The 16,059-nt window shown below is 36.3% G+C and overlaps 1 protein-coding gene across 1 annotated transcript in view; it reads right to left on the bottom strand.

Moving 5' to 3' along the window:
• The window catches only part of si:ch211-272n13.3 (ankyrin repeat domain-containing protein 26), a 79,667-nt gene that overhangs the window by 33,633 nt on the left and 29,975 nt on the right, over positions 1 to 16,059 (bottom strand). Inside the window, exons 19-26 of the mRNA XM_056451662.1 lie at positions 15,955 to 16,029; positions 15,777 to 15,847; positions 13,835 to 14,521; positions 8,141 to 8,367; positions 5,229 to 5,411; positions 4,290 to 4,320; positions 2,805 to 2,946; positions 2,052 to 2,265 (exon numbers count right to left, since the gene is read on the bottom strand). Of these exons, the coding sequence (XP_056307637.1) occupies positions 2,052 to 2,265; positions 2,805 to 2,946; positions 4,290 to 4,320; positions 5,229 to 5,411; positions 8,141 to 8,367; positions 13,835 to 14,521; positions 15,777 to 15,847; positions 15,955 to 16,029 (1,630 nt within the window). The remainder of the gene's footprint in view (positions 1 to 2,051; positions 2,266 to 2,804; positions 2,947 to 4,289; positions 4,321 to 5,228; positions 5,412 to 8,140; positions 8,368 to 13,834; positions 14,522 to 15,776; positions 15,848 to 15,954; positions 16,030 to 16,059) is intronic.

Below are 16,059 nucleotides of genomic sequence, written 5' to 3'. Positions count from 1 at the left end.
TCTCAATCTTTACTCCTTGCCAAAATGCCAGTAGCTTCGGACATTCCCAAAATATATGTGATTACCTACATTCCCGCAACCCCTCCAGCATTCCTGTGGACAGTTAACATATTTTGACACCATCAATGAACTAAACCTCATTTGTTTTCCAGTCAAACTCTTTCCAGTTGTGGTTATTGATCCCCTTATGAAATTCTGAACATGTTTTCCCAAATCTCATCCTCAATTTTTTCGTTAAGTTCAGATTCCCACTTTGCCTTAATATTAAGAGTGTTATTATCTGTTGAATCCAGAATTAGTCTATTATATTGGTGTGACACATGTCTTTTATGTAGTCCTTTTTGTTTTTTTATATCAATAAAATAAAAATCAATGTTAGCATGAGAAAGCAGGGCAGCTGGATAAGATGGGAGGGCTTAAGAGAAAGGGCCCTGACATGGCAAGATATTTGGAGCATTGAAGGACAACGCATAAAGTTCCTGCTGTGGTCGGTCTATGATGTTCTTCCGACTCAAACCTTCATATCTGGGGGATGGTAGAGAGGCCAAGCTGCTCACTATGTGGAAAGCAGGCAAATCTTGAGCATGTCCTAATAGCATGCCAGTCAAGTTTGGCAGACGGGAAATTCCGGTGGCGGCATGATAAAATCCTCTCTCAGTTGGCGGATGGATTGGAGCAGGCAAGGAAGAAGGTGAAACAGCATTCTGATGGGCATTGCTTTATTGAGTTTATTAGGTCAGGAAAGAGCACTGCAGCAGGAAGAAGGAGAGGAGGCGTTTTGGCCTCAGCAAAGGATTGGGAAATGCGGGCAGACCTTAAAAAGCAGCTTAAATACCCAGAGGAAATAGCACACACTAGCCTCAGACCAGATATTGTCCTCTGGTCCTGAAGCACCCAACAGGTGGTGCTTATAGAACTTACAATACCCTGGGAGGAAAGAATGGAGAAGGCCCATGAACGCAAGCTCAAGAAATATCAGTCTTATACTTGAGAGGCAGGAGAATGGATGGAGTGCCTGGAATTTACCAGAAGTGGGTTGTAGGGGGTTTGCAGGGCAGTCACTCAGGAGAGCCCTCGGACTTCTGGGAATTGAAGGAATGGCCAGGAAACGGCATGTAGGAAAGGTCACTGAAGAGGCGGAAGCAACATCTCGCTGGATTTGGCTACAAAGGGAGGTTCGGTAGAAAAGCCAACGTGTTGAAAGACAAACCATATCATAGAATTGGGTGGTGGTCAGCAGATGTAGATCCAGGACGCTGGATCTGCTGTCGAGCCCTCACGAGGCATCATGGGCTTAAATTGGTGAAACACCAAGGAAAGGGGGCAGCCCATCTGATCACCGGCTGTAACCACCAACCCTTATATAGAGTATTTCCCTAACTCCCCGGTGCTGAAGGAAGAAAGGAGGGGAAAATTATGCCACTGGCCCACAGTTGGTGCAGGGCAGAGTACCTGTAAAGGTGGGCCAGTTGCGATGGTCCTATCGTATTTTGCATAGTTATTTTTAAAAAGTAATGCGTTACTTTACTCGTTACTTAGAAAAGTAATATTATTACGTGACTCGCGTTACTTGTAATGCGGTACTCCAACACTATTAAAGAATTCTTACAATTGAATGTAATTAAAATATTTTTTGTAAGTTGACACTTTGCACCTTTAAATATTCAAGTCTGCGTGAAATCAAAATTTGCATTGTTTATTTTGCTAGCTCACATTGTTATTCTTCAAGTGATTAATTAATAAATGCGAGTTAATCAATTGCTCAAAAAAATCTCTGGAAATCTTCAATGTCGACTTCCATAGCAACTGTTTATCAATATCCTTAACCACGCCCCTTTAGGAGGGAACCATGTTTGCTATGAGCAAATGATGCGCAAAAGAAAGCCCCGCCCCCTACTCACTATTCCATTTCAATCACCATGCTGAAATAAAAGTCTTCGCAAATTCCTCTTCATGCAGATCTGAATGTAATTTAAAGCATTCTGTTAACACCAGGTGATTAGACTGTTGTTTACTAAAACCTCCATCCACATATATTGAGGTGAGCTCACTTGAGATTGTTCATGTCCGTTTCCAGCTCCAGCTTGAGATGTTCCAGGCTGGATTTGCCGCCTCTGATCTCGTCCAGCAGCATCTTGAGCTCGTTGCGCTCCTGCTCCAGCTGAGAGGTTTTATCGGCCAGTCGACTGTGCCGGTCTCTCTCCCTCTGGATGGTGCGCTCGTACTCATGAAACATGTTCTGGAGTTTCACCACGCTCACAGAGTCTTGCAGGACAAACATTAGACGGAAGAGATGTCAACATCTGATTATCAGTGACCAAGAGACTAAAACACGTACACAGTAAATTACATTGCATGATTAATTTACACACTCTCATCTAATATTAGTTTGGGACAAGGACATTCGGAGAAATGCATATGCAGCTGAAGTCAGAATTATTCACCCTCCTGGGAATTATTTTTCTTCTTCAAATATTTCCCAAATGATATTTAACAGATGGAGGAATTTTTCACAGTATTTCCTATAATATTTTTTCTTCTGCAGAAAGTCTTATTTGTTTTATTTCAGCTAGAATAAAAGCAGCTTTTAAATCATTTTAAAGTCAATATTATTAGCCCCCTTAAGCAATATTTGTTTTGCATTACCTGTCATACGATGACTTGTCTAATAACCCTAACTTTAACCTAATTAAACCTTTGAATGTCACTTTAAGCTGAATACTAATGTCTTGAAAAATATCTAGTCAAATATTATGTACTGTCATCACGACCCTTAATTGTTTATTTAATTTGCTAACATGTACCCAGATAGCTGGAGTCGAGCTGTTTGAAGAGCAGAGAAGCGTTGCGGTATCCTGACACCGGAGTCTCCAGCTCTTCAGTCGCCGTGTCTGAAGACTGAGTCAGATCTTCAAAATCATCCGCCATCTCCAGCTCTCCGGTCCTCTGCAGAGGAGACGAGAAAACCAGAAATCAAATAAAGCATGAATTAAATGTAACAATGAATAAAATAAAAACTTTGTATTTAATAAAATTATATTTATAAAATAAATTAAGTTAAAAGAATTACAAGATTAAAAGTTTCCATGGAGAAATTTAAAATAAGATTTAATTAAATAGCATGAATGAAAACTATATTACATTCATCAATCAATCAATCAATCAATCACTCGTGCACAGATTTACAAGTTGAAGTAAAGCTTTAAATACATAGAATGAATATAATAACATGTAAAAACTAAAATAATGCATGCATTCAGGTATGTTTTAAACACCAAGAGATGCATAATAAAAAAATAAAAGGGCTAGTTATTAGTAAGGCAGCAAAAGGCATATTTTTATAATTATTTTTTAAGGGTTTTCACCTTTATTGTGATAGGACATTGGAGATTTTACAGACAGGAAAGTGTGGGGAGCAGAGATAGGGGAAGGGTCGGCAAAGGACCTCGAGCCAGGAATCGAACTCAGGTCGCTGTGAACACCTAGGTGCCATGTGTCGACGCACTAACCCCAAGGCTATTGGCACTACAAAAGGCATATTTTTAAATAGAATTGCTGTAAATATTGAAGTTTCATCAGCGTCAATTTTGTTTAGAAAAACATATTTAGCTTTTTTCGCATATCTAAAAAAAACAGAATTAATTATATTGCTAAAATAATATGTAAGCCTACTGACAAAGCAACAGCAGTGTGATACTTTTCATTTTTCAAATGAAAATTAAAGTTTAAGGAAGCTAAATCTGTTCTGTTTGAAATCTTTTCAGTTATATTTATGTTTTTATGATGTTGTTGTTTTTTTTTTTTTTAAATAAATGTTTCTAATATCAGTCTAAAAAATGCTGGGTTATTTAAACCCAAATTGGGTAAAATATGGACTAACCCAAACATCGGGTTAAATTTGGTCCTATTAATTTAATTTAAAAAAACCCAGGAGTTGTGTTTGTCCCTATTACACCCAGAATTGGGTTAAAAATAACCCGGCTTTTTTGTGTTGTATTGATTTTGAGTAACCGTGACCTATAAAGTCAAAGCAAATGATTTAAATTCTATTGACACCAGTGAAGCTGATAAAGATTATTCCTTGTTATTTTACACAATAGATCTGACACAATCTGGTCTTATTGCGTAAACAAATAAAATAAAATTATGACACTGAATTTAAATGACCTTGTAATGTAAAAATGTGATAGACATGAATGTGATATTAGGGTTCAACTTTCACTAAGAATTTCTTTCCAGTTTTTAAAGGTGTGAGTTTGATGAACACATTATCTTCAACAGAAGCTCACCTGCTCTTTCTTATGCCTCAAAGAGGGAGACCTGTCAGAACACAAGAGAAAAGATGATTCAGACTGATTTCTGCTTAATCCCACAACACCAGACCACCGAGAGCAGGTTTCGTGCTCTAACATGAGGATATAATGCAGTATTCTCTTTAAAAATGTTCAATATAATAACAAAGCCCATGTGGAACTCGTGTAAAACTCGTTTATTTTACACTACTACATTAAGTGTAAAAAATTAAGTATAAACAAAACTGGTCATATAGCATTCAGACGCTTAGCAATGGTACTTAATAATAGTGTAAATATTACATATGCAGCTGAAGGCAAAATTATTAGCTCTTCTGTGAAATTTTAATTCCTTTAAATATTTCCCTAGTAATGTTTAAAAGAGCAAGGTAATTTACTATTATATTTTCCTTCAGGATAATATTTCCTTTCTTTTAGCTTGAAAAAAAAATAAAAAAAAATAAAAATAAATAATAATGAAAAAATAAATAAATAAAAAATATATAAATAATAATGAAAAAAGAAATAAATAAATAAAAATAAATAATAATAAAAATTAAATAAATTGATGAATAAAAAAATACAAATAAATAAACAATAAATAAATAAATAAAGCTATATATATATATATATATAAATATAAAATAAATAAAAACACACACACATCGTTAAAAGCACCTTATACAAAAAAAAAAACATATTGTAAAAAATTCACAGTTCACAGAGGGCTAATAATTTAGTCTTCAGCTGTATAATCAGTACATTTATGTATATGTCTTTATACGAATTACTGATATGAATGAATATATGCAAGTTCAGCATAACTCTCTGTGCACATGTTCTGTAATACAGGCCAAGTTATACTTACAATACAATATCCCAACAGATGAAATTGATATTTTCTAAAGAGACGGCATGTAAATACTGCATGTATACCTCCTGTCGTCCTCGGACAGCTCACTTAAAGTGCTATCATCAAAGACAGACTCGAGGTCTCCGTTATGGCGGCTCGCAGGTTGGGAGGGTTTGCCTATATGGAGCTTTGCCACTGGGCTACCTATAGCTGTGTTTTCCTCCTGCTTCTCATCTTCCCCACCGCGCTGTGCTGCCCTGTCAGTGCTGGAGATGCACACATCGCACCATGAGGGTCAAACAGCTGAAAACTGCACATCCTCCACCAGCGAAACACCCACAAAACAAGCGGCAACACTTCAATTGAAGAGGGTGTGCATACGACTGTCATATAACCTTTATAATCATGACATGACGCATGTCATAAATATGAATTAGATTTTATGCATGCTTATAACAACTGTTATTAAGTGTCATTCACTCAGTTATGACATTTTAAATGCAACTTGACATTAATTACATCACAGGCTGTACATGACAACATGACATTACCAAGACAACATATCTCGTTATAAATCTCTCATAAACATGATTGCCATGAGGCCATTATAAATAGGTGTCATTATTATAAAGGTTTCATGACAGTCTTATGAACACCCCTTCAAGTAAAGTGTTACCAAACAAGCAGCAAATCAGAGCCTCAGCAAAGGGCCAATTTGGGATGTTGTGTTATGCTTTCATTTGATATGTGAATATTTCTATTCCTAGTCATCTTATTATATATACAAAAATAATCAATACATTTTAATAGATTTTTCAGCCATGGCTGTTCACTGAAAGCTCTTTATTCAAGATGTCCTCAGTAATTGTTTCTTAGTAATTCAAAATCAATACAAAAAATAATTCGGTCCCACTTTATATTAAGTGTCCTTAACTACTATGTACTTGCATCAAAAAAAATAAATACAATGTACTTACTGTGTTCATAATGTATTTGAGAATACTTGTGGTGCTTTGAGTTGGGATAGAGCTAGGGTTATGGACAGGTTTGGTGGTATGGGTAGGTTTAAGAGTGGGTTAACATGCAAGGAATAGTCAACATTGTATTTACAAATGTAATTACAAAATTTAATTACAGATGTAATTGCATACAGGTACTTAATCAAGCATAAGTACACAGTCAATACATGCGTTTACACAATAAGTACATTGTAACGAATTATTAATTTCGGTGTAAGTACATTGTAGTTAAGGAAACTTAATCTAAAGTAGGACCAATAATTCCTACAGAGTTTCAGGATTCCAAGCAAGACAATACAATAAAACATAAATTTAACGTAACAGAATGAATAAAATAAAATAAATTGGATTTAATTAATATGCATTTATAAAATAAATTATTTAATTACAAAAAGAACAAGATTAAAAGAAATTAAAATAAGGTTAAATTAAACATTAGGAATCATAAATATATAATAAATATAATATATAATAAAATGTAAAAACTTAAATAAATTATTTAATGCTGTTACAAAAAAGGAAACCCAGGTACAAAACAAAACACAACAAAACATTTCAGGCAGTTACATAAAAGTAAACCCAGGATGGTACAAACAAAACTAAGTGAAACGAAACGAAACAAAACGAAACATATTTCATGCAATTACATGAAAAGAATCCCAGGAAGGTAAATAAATAAAATAAAATCATACAGCCAAGCCTAAAATAATTCATACCCCTGGCATACCATTAAAGTTTTTTTCAAATGTAAATAAAAGCTAAGCAATACAATGATCCCTCTTATACATCAACAAAACAAAACACACAAAACAAAACACAAAAAACATAAAGCAAAACAAAAAACACAAAACAAAACAAAAAATACAAAACAAAAAACACAAAACAAAACAATACAAAACAAAAAACACAAAACAAAACAAATAAAACGAAACAAAAAACACAAAACAAAAACACAAAACAAAACAAAAAAATACAAAACAAAAAACACAAAACAAAACAAAAAACACAAAACAAAAACACAAAACAAAACAAATAAAACGAAACAAAAAACACAAAACAAAAACACAAAACAAAACAAAAACACAAAAAACATAACAAAACAAAAAATACAAAACAAAACACACAAAACAAAAATACAAAACAAAACACACAAAACAAAACACAAAAAACAAAACAAAACACAAAAAACAAAACAAAAATACAAAACAAAAACACAAACAAAAAAACACAAAACAAAACAAAAAACACAAAACAAAACACAAAACACAAAACAAAACAAAACAAAAAATACAAAACAAAACGAAAAACACAAAACAAAAAATTTAACACAAAACAAAAAAATACAAACCAAAAAACACAAAACAAAAAATACAACAAAAAGAAAAAATACAAAACAAAAAACACAAAACAAAAAATACAACAAAAAGAAAAAATACAAAACAAAAAACACAACAAAAAATACAAAAATAAAAAATAAAAAACAAAACAAAACCAAAAAATACAAAACAAAAAACACGAAACAAAAAACGCAAAACAAAACAAAAAATACAAACAAAAAACACAAAACAAAAACACAAAACAAAAAACAAAACACAAAACACGAAACAAAAACACAAAACAAAAAAAAACTAAACGCAAAACAAAACAAAAAATACAAACAAAAAACACAAAACAAAAACACAAAACAAAAAAAAACTAAACGCAAAACAAAACAAAAAATACAAACAAAAAACACGAAACAAAAACACAAAACAAAAAAAAACTAAACGCAAAACAAAACAAAAAATACAAACAAAAAACACAAACAAAACACAAAACAACCAAACTTGCTGGTTGAATAAAAGTAACCAAGTCAAAACTTGCAAGGGGTATTTAAACATTTCAGGCTTGACTATAGATGTTCCTTCTAACAATCACAATAAACTCCCTACACATTGATTCTCCCAAGCAATGTGGCATAAATACAGTATGTATACCTTCTTGCACTCCTGCTCAGCTGTCTTGGTGAAACACAAGCCTCTCTTCCCAAAGACCTGCTGTCAGCCATCCCTTCCTCTGGAGGTTTTGGGTTCTCAGAGCTGGTGGTGTCACTTTTCCTCCCTTTTCCTAGCTCAAGTGCAGCTCGTCCTCTGGATCCTCCGCTATCCCAGAACACACCGGGCTGCAGTTCTCCCCTCATGCCATCACTCACCTCCTTAACACCCTAAAACCACAAGACATCATTAGTAGAACAAGTTTAAAAATCAAAAACAGCATTAACACTTGCATTACTTTATCAACTGATCATACAAAACATTCATTTACAGGAAGAAAACACACACAATACACAGAGGGTCTTCTTTCCTTATTTGAAAAGAAGCACTGGACATCAACATACAAACAGAAACACTTCAAGACGAAATCAACAGAGGGTTAAAATGGCTGGAGACTCACACATCATGAAAACACACACACACTATGGAGAACGAGTAGATCTTCAGACAGATGAAGAAAATGCGCACGACAGATGAGGTGTGAACTGACGCCAAGGTGAAACATCTGACACCAGCGCATAAAATTAACCGATCAATAATGAATGGCGTGACAGACTGGACCCAGGACTGGTCGGGTCACGCTCGCATCTTACAAACTTTAAACAAAAACAACCGAAGACCCTGTGAAATCAAACATGGAGCTCCTCAAATTGGCATCAATGATTGAAGAGCTTGTACACACAAACTAGCGTCTAAAACATTACGAACGTAGCCAAAATCCTTACTATAAACTTGAATTATATGCGTTTTAATCGATTTACAATTAGGGCTGCAGAATATATCGTAAAAGTACCGTTATTGTGATAATAGTACATGTAATATTCGGTACGTATCGCAGACGTGTGACGAATTACATTTAATTTATGCATCGGATGTTTATCTAAATTTGACCAGAATCAGAGGGTATTTTAGCCCCATTTTTAGCCCTGCCTCCCTTACTAGTTGCTGTTCTGCTATTGGCTGGAGCCCAAAGAGCTGAAAATACACACCAATTGTGGGAACATGACAACAGCCAATCAGATTCAGAATATCGGCTGAGGTTTTCACTTATTCAGTGTTTTAAAGACTAAGGCCCAATCCCAATTCTACCCCTTTCCCTACGCATTTAAGCTAAAGAGAATTGGGACACCCCTACCCCTTCACGTGAAAGCTCAAAACGAGGGGAGATAGCTCTCGAAACAGAGATTTTTCAGGACTACACTCGAAACAAAGTGGTACGAAAATTTCCCAGAATACACCAGCTACAACGACAACATGGCTGCACACGGAAGTCAGGAGATCCACAAATTAGTATTTTTTTGTTATTATTACGAAGTTTTACAACAAACAAGGATATGTTTTAATACATTCATAAAGGCGTTCGTGTTTTACCGTCATGCGTTTAAAAAAAACGATTAAAAAAGGGCTAAATTTGGCTTTCTATAATCCCTAATCATAGATATTTACATTAGATGTCGCCTGCCCTGTTGTTGTCTATTGGAAGGAATGCGTTAATAGAGCCGCCATTTTAGTACAGGGTAGCGCTCCTTTGAAATGAATGCGGGACCAGGCTGCAGTGGAGGACTGTGGCCATCCAGAGCCAGAGATATACACGTATATCTATGATCGGGAGTTTTCCCGGAGGTCAGTATGCATTTTTTTTTTTAAATTACATCGCTTTTCTACATTGACGGATAAGTGATCGCACAGGCACTCCTGACAAAAAGCTTGTGTTTGTGTGTATGGAAATGTATTATCCTCCCTCCCTGTTAAATTTAACTTAATCAGTGTCCTGAAACACACCCCCTCTCCTGCTTTCACTTCTCATACTGACGGAGGGAGCGATTCGTTTGTGAATGAATCTCCGTTATGAATGACTCGTTCACTTAGCTGACAATAATACAAGTTTCCGGCACCGCAACATCTCGTTATCATATTTCTTTTGCTGTGTTTGCTGGTTTTATTCAACAAAACTAGCATAAGCTGAGTATTTAGTGCGAGTTGGTGCTGCTTTGCCTAATGGTGAATGCAGTAAGAGACTGTATCATCATCGATAACATTACCTGTTTAGTCCAAAAGCTCGTAACATACAAAAACGAAAAAAACTAAATCTTACCTATAAAATGTTCTGCCTTTTTGCTTTGTTTTCTTTCTTTGCTCGTTACTACACCCGTACACAGCGCTAAAGTCCAGCATCTTCACGTAGTAACACTGTCTTGACTAGTGTGGTTGAATGACACTTGTGCTGGGAGCACTGTACAAATGTGGCGGCGCTATTGCCGTGTGCGATATCTAGTGTGTATATATATATGATCCCTAATAATAACTTTAGTATAGTAGTCCCATAACATACTTTCACATCTGTCACTCAATGACACTGGAATACCCTGTCAGAAAAGTCTAGTGGCTGTGAATGAGCTTTTTACAGTGTCTGGTAATGTTAATGTAGTTTTCGTATAGATGATTATGGCCACGGTGTAATGGCCCGCATTATATTGTTATGATAACATAATATTGTTGCCGTCAGTTATTTCCTGAAGATAAATACTAAAAAAATAACGTAACTGGAACAACTACAACAGTTGCGATCGTCAATCCCATATAAAGTAAGAGCTTGCGATGACATATGATGACGTGTGCGGGTATTGTAGTGGTCTCGCATTTCTGAGGGGTAAAATTTGAAGTCCTTCCTCTTCACGCCAAGGGGAAGGGGAAAAATAGAATTGGGATTGAGCCTAAATGTTTGCAGCTTTACACAGTTTTTTAGTCGGAATTAGAATTAATTAGATGTGAAAATATATATTTTACCCTTTTATTTTAATTTCATTAAATAAATGATTTTTCGATCCATTTTTCAAGGGAAATATTGTATTGTGAGAAATATCGTTATCCAATATTTTTCCAGTATCACGCAACGCTAATTACAACTTTCCAAGCATGTCAGCCCTCGAAATATTGATTTGTTCTTGTTAATGTTTATGAAAACTAAAGATCGTAAATACAGATTAAAGGTGTAGATTAAGTAGAAAAAGTAACTGAAATATGCACATGACAAAAGCAGATTCAAATAAAACAAAAACTCAAGACACAATCATTCAAGCTACCTCATACACAACTAACTACAACTTATACTAAAACACCAGTGATTTCATGGGGTCTTTAAAAGTATGAATGAACTGAAAACACAGAAATGAGTGAAATGCTAGTACAACTGACCAGAGAGGATGAGCTCTGTTTCAAAAGCTGCTGAGCTGCCTTGTTGACTACTGCCTACATAGTCAGCTGCCTTCTAAGGCACATCACAAATGACAAAAACTATGATACTCGTAGCTGTGATAGTTATTTAACACTAAACTAGTAATGAAACAAATACTTTTGATTTCTATCATCTATACAAACATTACTTCTACTTAAATAATATTGTACTTTTGAAAAAATAATAATTTCTTACATTTATATAGCTCTTTTCTGGACACTCAAAGCACTTTACACATTTTTGGGAGGAATCTCCTCGTCCACCACCAGTGTGCAGCATCCACCTGTATGACACAACGGCAGCCATAATGCACCAGACCGCACGTCACACACGAGCTGATTGGTGGAGAGGAGACAGAGTGATGAAGCCAATTATGATATGGGGATATGTGGTTAGGAGGCCATGATGGACAGGCCAGTGGGCAAATTTGGCCAGGATGACGGGGTTAAACCCCTACTCTTTTTTTTTTTTTTTTAAAGGACATCCTGGGATTTTTAACGACCACAGAGAGTCAGGACCTCGATTTAACGCCGAAAGACGATGCTGACTGAGCAGTATAGTGTCTTCTTCAATATACTGGGGTGTTAGGACCCACACAGATCGCAGGTTGAGCGCCCACTGCTGGTTTCACTAACACCTCTTCTGACAGCAACCTAGCTTTCCCATGTGGTCTCCTATCCAGGTACTGACCGAGCGCAGCCCTGCTCAGCTTCAGTGGGCGACAATGTGAGAGTTGCAGAGAGCTGGCGGCTGGCAACTTACACCATTACAACTTACACCATTAGGATTGTGCATTACAGGCCATTGCAAACTCTCACAGTGCATTATGGGGATTTTCTAGCTGTTGAGCTTTAGAATGTTATAGCGGTGCATTGTGGGATTGGTTGAGTGCACTTCATAACATTCACTAGGGTTTGGGACACCACTAGAAATGGCCACACACCGAATGATCACACCGAATGCACTTTTCCGTTCTGAGAACACTGGGCGCACCGCATTGCGTTTTTTTTTTTTGTTGACAAGAAAAAAAGAAGTGCGCTGTGCTTTTTATGTCGCTAGGCAACCACTGAATCAGCGATGGAAAACTCGAAACAGTGACCACTAGTGTCTGCTCCATCTTTAAGGGTGCTTTCACACCCGTTTTGTTCTGAAACAGGAATTAAAATTGCTACAATGTTGCACTTTGTACTTGGTGCAGTTCGCTTTCACACAGTAAAGTTTTTAAACAGATCAAAGTAGTTCAAACAAGTCACGTGCGAGTAAACTCCTCACATTGGTCAGAGTTTCACGCTTTATTTTGCAGAGTCCCGCTCAGCTGTCATGCAGCCTTATTTTAATTCATGACTATGAGCAATAGGACATTATAAGCGAAAAGCTGTGCTTTAATTTTGAATGGTGACACCCTCAGACATCGTCACCAGGTATGAATCAGAGGTAAGACTTTCTCATACAGAGCCCTTGGCTAGAATTATGCATTATAGGCTTTACATTATAGAGAGAAATAACAGATAAACAAAGACTGCAGTTCAGTCAGTTTTCCTAACAGATAAATAGCTCTCGTTAATAGTTTAGCATGCTTTCACTTTCGTATTTGACATGAAATGCACATTAACAGGTAGGAATGACATCCCGCCTTACTCATAATTCATATAGCCGTATATATGACTATTACATATTCATAATACACTGTGATATAGCCGGGCTTGGATCGTTTTGATTCCTGACTACAATTGATCCACTCCAGAGTTTGTTTCAATCGAGCCGAGACCACCTCATTCAGGCGATCTCGGACCGATTGTTTTGGCGGATAACCGAGCGCGATTGCTGGATTCACATATGCCAAACGAACTGCGCTAACTAGGGAAACGCGCCAGGTTCTGGAACAAAAGTTTAGGTGTGAAAGCACCCTAAAAGTCTCCATAGCTGTCTTGACAGCACAAACATTTCTTTATTCTCAGTTTTCATTTGATTGGAAAATGAAAAATGACACAACTAACGTAGTGTGGTTTTTCCGCTCAGAGTTGACTTTTTTTTCAACTGCAGGTGCAGAGCACAATGGTAAAAGGAGGTGCAGCAAACGCTTAAAACTCATTAGAAAACCATTAAAAAATGCGCATCTCATTGCAAAAAGCGCCTTCGGTGTGATCGGGCCTAAGTAGGCAGCTCCCATTGTTTAAAACAGAGCTAACAATGATCAAAACTAAAGAAAGTAAACCATTGTGTCATTTTGGCCCATCAGCATCTGGTCAGTGTTATTACAAGATGACAAACAGACATTTGGTTTTTTGAAGCTGAAAATTTTTCCAAACTCAGTTTTGAGTTTACAAGGAATGAAGGGCAAGAAGACAAAAGGAGGCAAAAGTCTTCAAACAGGTCAGTCTGAGTCTCCTGTGGCGTCCTACCTCAAGTTTGGACTTCAACAGGCCTTCTTCAACATCCTCAGACTCAGAAGAGGGCACTTCTACAACTTCATCTGGGATTTCCAGCTTATTATCAACAAGCAATGACGGTTGAGGAACATCTTGAGTATCAGATTCAGGTTCTCTATCAGCTTCATTATCACCATCATCATTTGCTCCATTTTCTGGCTTCATCAAGGTTTCTGAGATGAGTTGAGAGTGGTGTGGATCACTTGGAAGCTCAGCATCGCTAGCCTCAATGCTAATCGTGTGATGAACACTTTCAGACAACGAATCCTCCAATCCTGACTCTCTCTGCTCCGGGATGGGCAAAAGCACGGCACTTCTCGCTCTGGCGATGGGTCGCACTATTGGATCTCCTTCATCCTCACTGGAATCTTCTTCATCTGCTTTTATTTCCATCTCTTTCGGTTCCTCTTGCTCTGAAAGGTCATCTTCTTCCTTGTGCTCCAGTTCTCCGAATCTTTCTTTCAGTTCTGCGGCTACATTTTTGTATTGAGATTTGGTCTCCTTCTTTTCGCTCTCCACCCAGATTTTCTCATAGCGATCCTCCCAGGGCATCTCATCCGTTCTCTCCTCTCTTGGAGAAATTGGTTGGAAACGCTCCAGTGTTTCATGGTTAGATGGACTATTTATGTCTACAGAAGATGCTTGAAATGCCTCTTTTGCCTTTGCATAATTAGACAAAAGAATAGAATTAACAATGAAAAAGCAAACCAGTGTGGTTGACAAGGACAGGCGTGTGTGACTTGTGGCAACATTTAAGACAGCATCACTGTCACAAACACCATATTTAAGTTCAATACATCACAAATGAAGCATGTGATGACACTGACAAACAATTCCACTGAGGAAATCACATCACTGAAGAAGTCTGTACTTTCAAGAAGGAATTCAATAAGATAAAAGCAGAGTTTTTTCTACTTTTTGAAAAAACTATGCTAAAATGCAAAAATTAAACCTAATTAAATGTTTTATTACTGAAAAATGTCTGTGATGATACTACAGATTAAAAAATGTATAAATAAATATATAAATACTTCACAATATACATTATTTACAGTTGCATACCATCATCCTTTCAAAAAGTTACACCGAACAACAATATTAAAATGCAATAACATTAGAAAGAAATGGTGAATGTGAAAAATAAATGAGTGCTTAATTACTTTTCCCTTGGTAACTACAGTGACATTCTCCAAATTAAATGTTAATTTTAGCTAGCTTAATAAACTGTTTATTTTTCTCTGTTTTGCCACATTTTCAGTCAACCTGAACATAACTTATGAGCAAATTTGTATATGGGGCTTGTTTAATAACCTCAACATTGTATCAAACATGAAAATATACCAACATTTTTACCCCCCTCATACACGCCCACACTCTCCTCATAACTTACACTCCTCATAAACACAGCATTATTTATTATTCAATATTTGCATATTTAAAATTGCATATATTCAAACGCACTACGTTGCACTAATTCATCTTGAATCTGCATACCTCTGATCATTAATAGCAGCCTGTACATATATTCATCCATTGTAAATCTCTGTTCATAGTTAATACAACCTTTATCTAAAGTTCACATTACATCCATCTGTAAATATCACCATAGCTTTTCTATAATTGCACTTTATAACTCATACCTATATCCTGCACTTGCTGCTATTGCACTCCTGGTTAGACCTAAACTGCATTTCGTTTCCTTGTACATGTGTAATGACAATAGAGTTTAATCTAATCTAATCTGATCATTTGCTTTGTTTTGGGCAGGTATGATGCATAGTGAACGTGCAATTTATTTTGTGACACACCTTATGCAGACATTTTCAGTACTTAAATGCTAAATTAATCTTATATTATAAATGAATTTAAAATAATATATGTCTTCCAAGTTTGTTTATAATGAGACTTCACCCACCTGATCTTCATGATCACTTGCGTCAGAACTGCTTTCACTCTTTGGGTCATCTTTGGGTTCCTCTTGATGAACTGAAGCAAAATTTTACAATCTCAGCTCAAACATTGGTGTAAAATATAAAACCCAGTAAAAATCATAATGAACACTGATCATGTGTCTTCAAACTGAAGAAATCCACCTGTGTCAGCAGCGACGTTTGGCAGTGAAAACGTGGTCTTGGCTGGACTGGAGTTGTCTGTATCCCAGTCCGATTCTGTGCATCAATAAACCAAATTACTCAAAC

The sequence above is a fragment of the Danio aesculapii genome, chromosome 25, assembly GCF_903798145.1.
Source record: "Danio aesculapii chromosome 25, fDanAes4.1, whole genome shotgun sequence".
Taxonomy (NCBI): domain Eukaryota; kingdom Metazoa; phylum Chordata; class Actinopteri; order Cypriniformes; family Danionidae; genus Danio; species Danio aesculapii.
The sequence above is the reverse complement of the archived record's forward strand: the minus strand, read 5'-3'. Positions and strand labels throughout refer to the sequence as shown.